The sequence below is a fragment of the Brachycentrus maculatus genome, unplaced genomic scaffold, assembly GCF_059751285.1.
Source record: "Brachycentrus maculatus isolate JH-2025_06_01 unplaced genomic scaffold, ASM5975128v1 h1tg000089l, whole genome shotgun sequence".
In the NCBI taxonomy this organism is placed as follows: Eukaryota; Metazoa; Arthropoda; class Insecta; order Trichoptera; family Brachycentridae; genus Brachycentrus; species Brachycentrus maculatus.
In genome coordinates this window covers 462976-476349 of record NW_028280843.1, presented here as the reverse complement: position 1 = coordinate 476349, position 13374 = coordinate 462976, and the positions used below count along the sequence as shown (strand labels likewise).

At 30.3% G+C, this 13374-nt stretch overlaps 1 protein-coding gene across 1 annotated transcript in view; it reads right to left on the bottom strand.

Moving 5' to 3' along the window:
- Positions 1-1408: 1408 nt before the first annotated feature.
- Positions 1409-13374, bottom strand: part of LOC148310681 (inactive tyrosine-protein kinase Dnt-like) — a 107190-nt gene continuing 95224 nt past the window's right edge. Inside the window, exons 8-13 of the mRNA XM_088257976.1 lie at positions 11237-11402; positions 10470-10650; positions 5456-5626; positions 4908-5067; positions 4163-4299; positions 1409-2782 (exon numbers count right to left, since the gene is read on the bottom strand). Of these exons, the coding sequence (XP_088114102.1) occupies positions 2671-2782; positions 4163-4299; positions 4908-5067; positions 5456-5626; positions 10470-10650; positions 11237-11402 (927 nt within the window). The 3' untranslated portion in view covers positions 1409-2670. The remainder of the gene's footprint in view (positions 2783-4162; positions 4300-4907; positions 5068-5455; positions 5627-10469; positions 10651-11236; positions 11403-13374) is intronic.

Genomic DNA, 13374 nt, shown 5'->3' with positions numbered 1-13374 from the left:
TTGATACCAGATTAACATTTGCAATTCAATACATAAGTATTTCATTCAATCATTCAAACCCTTGAAGAATATGGAAGTCTGGGCATTTACGGGGCTGACGACCGTCATAGGCTGGTTTAAGTGATCACTTTACACACCAATTATTCAATTATTCACCAATTTTACCCATTATTGACATCCACACTACTCAAATTCAAAAATATTGTAAAATAAATTTTCATTACTATACTTAAACATTAGATAGCAAATTTATATTTTAATTTGATTATATATATACATATACACATATATATATATATATATATATATATATATATATATATATATATATATATATATATATATATATATATATATATATATATATATATATATATATATATATATATATATATATATATATATATATATATATATATATATATATATATATATATATATATATATATATATATATATATATATATATATATATATATATATATATATATATATACATATATATATATATAAATCTATATATATATATATATATATATATATATATATATATATATATATATATATATATATATATATAAAAACATATATACACATAGATAGTCATTGAATGCAACATGAATTTCGTACTCAACTTTTTCTATGAATAATAAAAAACTTGTTAAATAAAAATTAAGAGACAAATGGCGTATAAATGACAATATTTGGTGTTCCTGTTAATAGTTTTACCTTGAAACAGAAAGCTGTTCAAAAATAAGATATTTACCAGATCCTTAAATTTCTAAGGATAGTAAAATTCTGCGCTTTCCTATGCCTTAATTTCGACAAGAATCATTTTGATGTTGTTTTTTTTATTATTATTACAAAAGTAAATTTCATCTATTTGTAAAACCGTTCTAGTTTTCATGAAAAAATATCGTCTTTTCTCTGAAAATTTTCAGCCCACGTGACATCTTTATGGCACAATACGAATAAGTTTAAATATTTTTAAATATTGTAATATTTTATGTTTAAAAAATAATCGTAAATAATGAGACCCAAAATACGGCGCATTTTCAAATACTTGATGTTATGAAATTTACAATTTTTTTGGTTATCGATTATACTGTATCTTGAAATCAATTCTTTGCATATTTTTACATGCACCTTCCTTACTTATGGATACAGAGGTAAGTATGGTTGGTATACTGAATATTTTTTAAAAATTGACCTGCTGACTAAATGAAGGTTGATACAATTAAGCAGGACTAGAAAATGATGTTGAATTTGGTTTATGTATATCGTTAAGTATGTAGAGTATTTTTGATGAATTTAAAACAAATAAACGTAACTGTGTATATCTTTATAACAAAACATAATGCCTGTATGAGAACGATTATGCAACTCCATCTAACTTATCAATTGGTGCTTTTATCTTTTTTTATACATTACTATTTCTTCTCCATTTACTTTGCAATATATCAGAAATTTATATCACTCAAAGCTTCATCCCTTACATAAAGTATAACGTCAATTGTATTCTTCATAAATTAAATATGAAGGTATGTATAAGTTAAAAAAAAAGTCTAGATATCCCAAACAATTCCAAAAATGCATTTTTTATCTGTGCCAAACACTGAGTAGTAAAGCGCCTTTGAGGTAATTTCTCACGAAAACGGCTCTACATATAGTGTTCAATAAATCCAATAAATAGTAAGCGAAAATATCATACAATTAATTACTAAAATCACATATTTGCTTAGTAAAATAAGTACTTAATCGTAATACATATAATTGCATATCTTATTTTAACATCACATTTATTAAATTGAGTATGAATATTAAATATTTATTATATTCGACCAATGTGTAATATAAATACAGATCCTAATATACTTATGTATTAAACATGTAGGCATTTTTTTTAAATATACAATATATAAACGACATGTGTACGTACAATTCAGATTCAAGTTTTTTTTAACATCTATAGTACACATTTATCAACATTCAGAGAAAACAAATTTCACATATGAGTATAAACATATTAAAGACTAATTATTTACAGGCAGGCGCCGTGGCGCAGTTGGGTAAACACTCGAATGAGAAATTGGCAGTAGCGGATTCAATTCGCGCCAAGTGCAAAATAAATTCAAGATAGATTTATTTTCAATTGGTCTGGGTACTCGTGATAATTTTTTCACATTTAACTTCCCTATCCTTACTATCCTACCTGCGAAAAATCCTCTTACAGTAGAGGCTTTGCGGGTTATTCCTTTTTTCAAACATTATAGGTAAGTACACACAATTATTTTAAAATTTTCTTTTTACACCATTAAGTACAAAAATGACTTCAAAATTGAATAACGTCTGCAATGACAAGATGTCATTTTGGGTTTTTGTTTTCGTAACAGTCATATTGAAATAGGCATATATCTGCTAAATCAACACGAATATGAAAAATAAAATTACATGATACTGAGTAAATAAATAAAATGATTGGTACAAGAACACAACGGTTATGTCTATGTTTAATTTTGAAAATATGAAATTCAAGAAAGATATTCCTGTGTCATTTTTGGAATACCTTCACAAAGAGTGAGTTTTTTTTATTGTATTCCTGATGCAGTGGATAAAATACTTATCGGGTATAAAAATATTCTTTCGTTGATGCAATTGACTGAATGCACTTCAAATATATTCGGCTAATGCGGTCTGAAAGTCCTGCAGAAACGCCAACAGCTGCACCAGAGTTGGCCTCGCGTCAACTGTTATGAGCCAACAGCAGGACATTACCGTGTACCTAAAAGAAATAATTGCATGTTTAGTATCTAGATCTTTCAAGAACGTCATAAATCAAAAATCGTCAATTTTCATTTGTGTCTGATTTCGGAATGCCCAGAAAATGTACTATATCCCAGTAAAAGCGACATATTTTTATTTCAATATCTACCCGGTACAGGGCAGAAAATGTTGTTTTTTGCATTTTTAAGAAAAGGTATTGTTTAATAAAATATTTAACTATATTAAATATTTTTCAAATGGAGGAAAAAAGCCTCAGGTTTTACCTTAAAAGATCTGTTTTACAGTAAAAAGTTCAATAAGTGGCTTGATATTTATTTTTGATACATTGTTATATTTGTAAACTTCAAAAACTTTCTCCTGAAAAATCAGTTTTTTTTTATTTATGACGTTCTTGAAAGGAGTGAGCGATATGTACATTGTTGGGTTCATATTCAATTATTATAACAATAACACAATGAAGTTATGAAGTTATAATGAAGTTATAAAAAACGCAAACGAATCTTATCTTAAGTTATTAAACTAACCTAATATAGAGTTAATATAACCTTATACTGCATGTACTATAGATACCTCAAATGAGACGAAGCACCTGTCATTTTTATAGTAAAGAAATTGGGAAACTGAGCATCTCAGGACTTATGATCTGACATTTGGCCTAAAGAGAATCACTTTATACATGTGTGTAACGTTCACCATTCTGCCCATTATTAAACAACCATATTGTATTGAAAGATATACGCTATATATGCACCGTTGTTGGAATCCTTTCGTATGTAAATTGTAATTTTGATGGATGTGGAATTTCGTCTTACTGTGCTGACATTAGATATGATCTTTCGTATGAAAACGATAGATGGTGTGTTTTAGTTGAGGCACCTTTGATACATATTAATATAATATATTATCATCATGAAATCATCATCCATAGGGCGAATAATCCATTTTCTGATAAAAATAAATAAAAATCTCATCAAGGTTTTTTGATGATGCTTTCTGGCACATTTTATAAACTTTATAAAATAAAACTCTAACATTGTTTCAAACCACTTTTATTCTTGGCATTTTTTTACCAGTCGGTTTCGACAAGCAACTTATACCTGTCTATGCCTGAAGATGATGAAGAGCTTTTTGAAACCGGTTGGAAAAAGTACAAAGTTTAAGTTTAACTTTATAAAGTAAATAATAGTTTAAATTTTTAACTTTCTATTGCTAACTCATTTTATTTACAGTATACACATAAATCAAGGGTAGATTTAATTTCTAAATATCATAAAGGATTTTTACCCATAAAGGGTATACTAACTACTAAATGAACATAAATACTCAGAACAACAAGAAATAAATAAAAATTACATATTATTAAAACATTTCGACTCACAGCTCATCAGGACAATTAAGGGGCTGTGACAATCGATAACCATCCCTAAGGAAATCAGCTACTTCGAAAGGATCAACTTCAGCGAAGGGTTCTTGCGCTAATGTCACCAACTCCCACAGCAACACTCCGAAGGACCACTAAAAAAAGTATTTTTAATTAAAAAATAAAACAAACCATTTAAAAAATAAACATATTCTATGTCACGTGTTTCGAAGCATTCCGCGTCATTTTCAAACACCGTAAATGATGCGGAATATATCGAAATACGTGTCATAATAGATTTTAAGAAAGAGTAGTACTTATTTACCAAGTGAAATTTCAATAAAAAAAGAATGGATATTACCACAATGTGACTGCCGAATCAATTACATAATAAATAAAATAATATATTAATCAGTTTGTGCAGTATGGCTTGGGATAACAGGAAAATGAGTTAAATTCGCTAATTTATAATTAAGGGATAGTCAAAGTTAGGTAGACCTGACATAACACATAAAGAAAAAGAAGAAAAAGACATCAAAGATCATCATTTATTTTCGTACTGTAATACTGCATATAATAATCCCACACTGTAGAATAGACTGACATAAAGCCAAATAAATTGCCATATTATTTTTTTTACATCTCAACGTAGATGAAGAAGAATAAGTCTGGGCATTTTTGGGCCTATGGCCATCATAGGCTGGTTTAAGTGATCGCTTTACACACGTGTAACATTCACCTAAAAATGTGTATTAAAACGTACCACGTCAGAAGAGGGAGAGAACTGACTATGCAGAAGAGCTTCAAGAGCCATCCACTTCACAGGGCGGTTCTCGTTATCCCCCAAACAGTGATAATCCCCTGGATACAGATCTCTCGACAGGGCATTATCCATTATCTTCACTTGCAGATTCTCATCTACCCTGGAAATGGGATAAAATATTAGTCAATTTACTTTAAATTTTCCATTGGGTTAATAATTGGAGCTTCTCATATCGTGAGTATACTGGCAAAAAACTCGTAAGTATGCAATTTTGACTTAATGATACAAATTGTAATGTTTTCAACGTTCTATAAACTGAAAAAATACACTAAGAAGTTTGAAATGTCAAATTTATGTGGTTTTAAAAGTCAATTCAACCTTATGTTTCATAATGGGTATTTTATTAAGGCTAAAAGATTTAAATAACAGGGATTTTAGAGCTAACGTTTTTGCCCGTATACACAACGACATTTGCAGAAAATGGTCGATTAAGTTACGATTTTTCCTAACAAACGATGGATATAAAAAAATATAAATTGCAGACTTACGCGCAGTTCCTGGCGGCTATGTCCTTGTGGGCGATCCTTCGAGCGTGGAGGTACACCAGACCTCTCGCTGCATCCGCCGCCATGGCCACAAGCTGGGCGGCAAGGGGCGGAGCCGCCCCAGCCGTAGACCCGCCCCCGCCCAACGCGCTCGATCGTCTCTCCAATAAGAACCTTAATTTATATCACCAAATTAAGTCATATTTATCGCTAACAATATCAAAATATCGTGTAATAAAAGCATTGATAACTTTTTGGTATGGTAATATAACACTCTCCTTATGATTCATCGTTTACTTTGTGTAATACCACTTTTATGATAAGGAAGGCGTTAACAATATCTATGTTAATGTTTTAATAATCTACTTAAAATGTCAAGCTTTGTCTTCTAAAAATATTTGTAAATGATTTAGAATAACATAATTTTTTTTTGATATAGATGAGGAAGAATATAGAAGTCTGGGCATTTACAACGGTTACGACCGTCATAGGCTTGGTTAAGTGATCACTTTACACACTACACGTGTAGGCAGTGCAAGGGATTAGTAGGTAGTTAGTTCAGTTAGTCAGCTAGATTCGATTCCGACCCGACGTTGGCCGGTACACAATCACACATTCACCAGTTCCACCCATGATTGACAACCACACTACTCAATCTTCCCTATTCCAACATATGTAGATGTCGGTAGTGAACTCACATGAACTGTGACACGAGTTTGATCAATATATCTAGAGGTTCTGAAAATTGAGTTGTCAATCATGGGTAGTATTCGTGAATGTTTTACGTGTGTAAAGTGATCACTCAAGCCAGCCAAATGCTAATGCGATTAATAAAATCTAAAGTGATTTTTTTAACGTTTTTAATTTTTGTCTTACTTAAGAAAAAAAGTTTTTTACGAATGATGTTTAGTAGGAACCAATCTGCTACGACATTACTATCTCGCCGTTTCACCGCATGGGTAAGCAGACAGGATAGAACGCCACACTCTTCTGTCCTGTTATACACTCCTCGCTTCCTTGACATTCATACATATAGTCATACATCCCCTCCAATAACTCAGACTTTTAATACCAGACTTTAGGTTCTGATTGATCTGATTTTTTTCGGCAGTCCACGCTCTGTTCTCCCGCTCAAATTCGCCACATTTACTTTCTAAGTCATTCTCTCACAATCCATTTGCTCTACATATCTGTACCACCTTAAGGTTACTAATCTAATAAATACGTTCCCACGTTTCTATGTATTTAAGTTTTTATTTTATTTAATATGGTTACATTTTTAAGCACAACATAATACATTTTCTAAACATTTATACATATGGCAAACTTTTAGTTTTAGATTCGCGGTGCCTCTCAAAAAAAGAGACAGCTCTTGTGCTTGGAAGGGGACTTACACTCATGGTTTAATGTTTTATATAATTAATGGCATAATAGCCTTTTTTGATATTTTTTTTTCAAGATTTATATGTAATGGGATTTTTTTTTTCTTAAAATTTTTTAACATCTTCTAATTTTTAAATTTCTTTAGGGAGTTTATTAAAATATTTATTTCCCAAGTTGTAATAGTATATATTTATATATATAGAAAATATTAGATACAACTTTAAACGAGTACCTGAAAGTATGCTGTTGGAAGACACCCATTGTAAAGTTCTGAGAAAAATATCTAACAATGAGCAACATTTGAATATTATATTATAGTTAACCCTTGAAAGATTTAAATTTTAAATGCACTTTTTCTTTCGTCAGTTTCGGCTTTAAGGACCTTTTGTAAAAAAAGATATAAAATTTTAAGGTCCGATTGTAAAATGCATTGTCCGTTAAACAACAAAGAAAGTTAGCAAATGTTATGCAAGTAGAACAGAGTTGGTCGTAAACCCAGAAATGGAACAATTCGTATACGTATAGGTTATACTGCTGAACCCTTTGGATATATACTATAATTACTTTTAAAATTTTCTTAGAAGTTCAGCACTTCGATTGGAAACTTCATTTTTTACCTCATTTTTAAATAATTTAATTAATTGACGTTTAAATAATAAAAAAAAATGGTGGTAGAATATCTGTGAACAGAGCACATCACACACAAACATATAAAATAATAATAATAATTCCCTTACCGCACCCCAATGGTGCATAGGGCACTGCTTCATATAAACGCAGTGTTATCTCGATCGATTACACATGAAGGAAAGGTGATCAGCCCTCCACTTCAGGTACCAGTCCAGTGTAATATTGAATAAATATAAGAGTGAAAAATCACTTATTTTTATTAAACCCCCCTGGGAATCGAACCCAGGACCTCCAGAACGGTAGCCGAGCGTGCTGACCATTACACTACGGAGGCAGACAAATATATATATATATATATATATATATATATATATATATATATATATATATATATATATATATATATATATATATATATATATATATATATATATATATATATATATAAATGTATATATATATATATATATATATATATATATATATATATATATATATATATATATATATATATATATATATATATATATATATATATATATATATATATATATATATATATATATATATATATATATATATATTTGCACTTTTATATTGGTCATCTAATACTGATAGTGTGAACATTATTTCCTTTTTTGTTTGGTTTTTACACTGAATTATTTAATTTATTTGCATTTTTTGTTGTTGTTGATTTCTTATTTTCTATATTTTTATGTTATAAATGATAATAGACAAAATATTTTTTTTGAGAACACCTACATATATTTTTATGATTTAAAGCGAATCTCGGTACAAAACCAATCGAATGCAATTCAATCTCTGTGATTGGGATATTATTAACCATTTTATATTCGATTATTTTTATCTGATGAACGACTACTTAACTTACTGACCCTTATCACGCTTTCCCGCAGGGGTAGGCAGGGAAAATAGAATGCAACACCAATATGTCAACATACATACATCTCCTCTGGATTTTTCTCTCTTTGTTCTTCTTCTGAATTTAATACCTTATTTTTAAAATGGTTCAAAATCTGCAATATTCCATATAAAAAAATTACCCAGTCATATATATAAAGGGACAATCCAATCTCTATATATATATAAACATTTAAAATTACTGCCGGTACGTGGAATATTGTGGATGAGTATCATCGTTGAACAACAAACTAGACAAAAATATCGAAATCCTTTAGTACACAACCATGATACACGATTTACACACAACGAAGGTTTGATAGTCCTAAGAATTAACAGTAAATATGGGAGTCGAACACTGCAATATATCGTTCCGAACATTTTAAATTTGTTACAGGTCAAAATAAAATATGGAACAAAGGCAAAATAAAGAAATGGGTGAATGATCAAGTGTTAATTTTATGAAAATTGTAAAATATTTAAAATTCTCAATTTTTTGTGTGTATATTAGGTTAAAATCGTTAAAAACAATAAAAATGTATGTAAAAAGAACTCCACCGACAAGACACACATGGTGGCTTGGTGGGTCTCTGCAAATTAAAAAAAAATTGTGATTTAAATAAATGTATACAATTTTTGTTATGTTAAAATAACTCAGGATTAATGAAGTAATTAGTCATGGCATATCATTACATTATTTTTTGTAAATGCAGTATGCTTAGGATATTTTTGTTTGTAAATTTAAATACTCTTCACTTCTAAAAATGGTTCGAAATTCCGAAAAGCAGTCATAAATGGCCCTTGGAGTACGATTGCGAAACGTGAAAAAAGGCCATGATAATTTGACGACACTAAAATTGGACGATTGTGTTGTTCAGACAACGAACGACATTCACAAAAAAGCCAGAGAGAAGTTTTCACTTTTCAAGGTTTATGTAGAGAACTGAAATAGTACGTGTCCGATATACAGTGAAGCCATTGGATGGAAAAAAATGTGTAGCAATGACAATAGCCTGAGTTCTCAAATATTGCAAGAGGAAAAGTTTTGCTGTAGGTACAAAAAAATGAAAGCATAGCTTGAGATATTACTCTCATGGTCAAATGATTAGAGTTTAAAACCGTAAGGTGGGGTAATCAATGGCCAGCAATTTGATTTTCTTCAAACCTCGTTTATCTCAAAACTACTGCTTTTAACATGCGGCTGTTTGCCTTTGCACATTAGTACTGTACCTATATTAATTTATTTCTAACCCTTATCCGCACCCAATGGTGCATAGGGCACTGCATCGTATTGACGCAATGTTATCTGGATCGTTAATTATATGAAGACAAGGTCATCACTCCTGGGCTTCAGGGACCAGTCGGGAGAAACATTAAATAATTATTAGAGTGTAAAATCACTAATATTTATTCTCACCCCCCCCCTAGGAATCGAACCTGGGAGCTCCAGTACGGTAGCTAAACACGCTGACCATTACATCACTGAGGTGGACAAAATAACCTATATAAATAATAACCAAATACATTTTTTCTACTACTCGCGTTTTCAAACAAGTTATATTATACAGAACAACAATTTTCAGTTATTCAGACTTCTGATTTTTGCATTAGGTACTTTTGAAATTTTTTTAAACTACATTGAAAGCTGTCCCACCGCATGCCCAGATCTGATACAGAAGCATCTAGGCTTCCTGACATATCTGCTCTAGCTAAGCATTTTTTTTTAACTAAGTTGCGAAATTTATTGAAAATGTGAAACAATATAAAATTGTATCCCGATTTTACTGTGAATTTACATTTAAAAGCTTTCAATATACCTGTCACTGCCAATCTAAATAAATACAAGATTGTCCATCACCAAATTTTCTAGAAGTACCCCAGTGTAGGCACTGAAAGGGATTAGTGTTTAGTTCAATTAGTACGCTGGATCCGATTCTGACTCGACGTTGGCCGGTACACAGACGCCCACAACCCCGACCAGCACAGCAGACAGACACGGAACAGTGCAAAGACATTTACAGAAAATTCATTTTAGACTACAGAGCAAATATAAAATATAATGATTGGTATGCATGGGTTGTACCTTTTCAGATTACCGAGCGCATAATAAGGGTATGCTATGACAGGCCTCGTTAGTGTTGAGGCAAGGGTAGACTCAGTTGGTAAAAAGGCAGCAAGGGGTGTCAGAAGGTTTTCGTGGTACATTCCAGCAAGAAAAGATCCTTCGGTGACCATAAGGGATGATTGACTCTTTGATGCTGCTTCTGTAAAGACATACTTTTTATAAATAACAAAAATAATACAAATTTTTAAAAGTATTATATTGGTTAATATAATTTTAAATTAAAGACACATTGAAATGAAAACCGTACATAGAATTTAATTGCCTCTATATCCTAGGTTTATGTTAATTTTTTATAACTATAATTCTGACAACATTTTGAGTGTGTCCAAATACTTGTTCACAAATCTGGATTATCTCCAATTATAGGAGTTATTTTTCATATTATTTTTTGACATCTCATCATAGATGGAGACGAATCCATATTCTTACTTCCATTAGTCTGGGCATTTACGGGCCTGACGACTGTCAACGGCTGGTTTTGGTGATCACTTTACACACGTGTAACATTCACCAATTCTACAATTATTGATTTTTTTCTACCACTTAGTATTATATATTTACGGCTTGTTTCGGAAGCTACAAATAATTCAAAACAACAAAATAATCGAAAATTGCAAACAAAAATTATAGTTTTTTTTCACTTAACAAAATAACTATTCAGAAATTTTGTGAAAAATTTAGTGTTGTTATTTTTAAATAATAATTTTAAAAGCAGTGCCATCTACCTGTAACAGTTTTAACTACGACGTCCTTGTGTATAGAACCCTGTTTAAGTTCCCCCAGCAAAACGCGACCGAACGTGCCTTCCTGGATCGACACTCCGATTTGGATAGCCGAGCGCTGAACCACTAGGCGCCTTAACCTTTCCAAACCATCGGAACACCATGACACCTGTTAACAAAAATTACAAGCTTATTGAGAGGTTAAGGAAAACGCCGATAGGGGATTGCAGCGTAAAAAAAAAACAGAAAATAAATACGAAGTGCTTTTTGAAATAAATGAAAGTCTGCAAAGTGACGGATATCAATATTTTTTGTTTTTTTTTACATAAACTCAATACATTTATATGAAGAAAAAAAATGTTATCATATTTTTTTCCGGAGACTTACCAAGCCACCTTGTGTGTCTAGTCGGTGGAGTTCCTTTACATCCACTTTTAAAAAAAGCATTTTTACCTAATAAATACACAAAAAAGAAAGAAAATATATATATTTTTTTCAATTTTCATAGAATTAACTCTTGATCTCATCAACAAATTCCTTTATTTTTCTGTTGTTTCATATTTTATTTTGACCTCTAACCTCCGTCGGCAACAAATAAAAAATGTTTGGAACGATATATTGAAGTGTTCTACTCCCATGTTGTGGCTAAATCGTGTATCTATCGTGTGTACTAGAAATTTTATGATTGATGTTTATATTTTTCAGAACAGATCATAAGTTATATATGTAAGTGAATACGTTGAGTAAGCTTTTAAATTTTTACTTACATCAAATGAGGTAACATATAGTTGAAAATAAAAAGAAAACTTAAATTAAATAATTTGATATTTAAATTACCTTTTTATCAATTTTAATATAATGTTTTTTTATGATAAACTTTTGTGTTTTTTTTATATACACAAATATTTTGAAAAAAACAATAAAATTACGGTTCGAACTCATAAACTCTTATTCAGAGTCCGCGACACTTACCACGGGACCACAACTTGACACATGATTGCTGTTAACAAAAAAAATATGATCTAAGTATAGAAATATCTAAACTAACGACAGAAATAAAGATTAAGATATTTTACTAATATGCAGTGGAACCTCTCATAACGAGTAATTTGCATAGCAAGCAAAAAAATGTGAAAAAGATGCTCCCTTAACGAGCGAAATTTCGAATAGCGAGTTTCAGAAAAAGGGCAAGTCCCTTTTTCGCGACATTAACTTGTGATCCGGGACATCCATGCTGGTTAAAACAAAAAAAATCGCTTAACTAGTAAGATTCTCGAACGAATTATGTTCGTTATGAGAAGTTCCATTGTATTTTCTTTCTATTACGGTACCTCTGTATTTTCATTAAAATCTATCACTTTTCAATAATTAAGATTAGGTAATAGATAAGTAGATACAAAAAATTAAATATTAAATATAATATTATATATTTTTATTTGAGTTTTCTAGAAATATATTAATCAATATAAAGCGTCTTCAAGCCAAATTTCCATATCACATCAATATCATCTTACGTATGCGCTGTCGACATATTATTTTATCGATATTGGCTCCATCTGGGAGTATGGTGTCTGATTTATATCCGGTATCCTATGCCAAGTCGTTTACTTCCGGTTGCCTTCCTGATTTATGCTTCCACGTGCCAGCGCATATCTCTTCATCACAATTTGAAGATGCAAAAGATGTCATATTAAAATATACATTTGTAGTAAAATGCCTTTCGTAGAAATATGCATTTCTAGCACGGACTTAAAGTTTTTTCCCTGCTAGTATCCTATGCTATTTATACGAATAAATTATTTTAAAAAATATGCCACATACAAAAAACACGTTTTCAATTTAAATATTATATGCATATGTAATTAGATCTGGTGACATTTTTATAAAAAAAATCATTTCACAGTGTTTAAAATTTTTAGTAGTCGCCAGTTCTGATAATGCCGGTAATGTCGAAATTCACTGGTCAAATAAAATAAATGTAAAATAAAAACTATATGGTGATATATAAATTTTGATAATGCCTTATGTGACCAATACTTATATGACATGTAAACGTTTTATTGAATTTTAATTTATATATGTTTAAAATTATATGACGGATGGATGCCGTATTTTGAAAACTCATTGAATAAAATTATAAA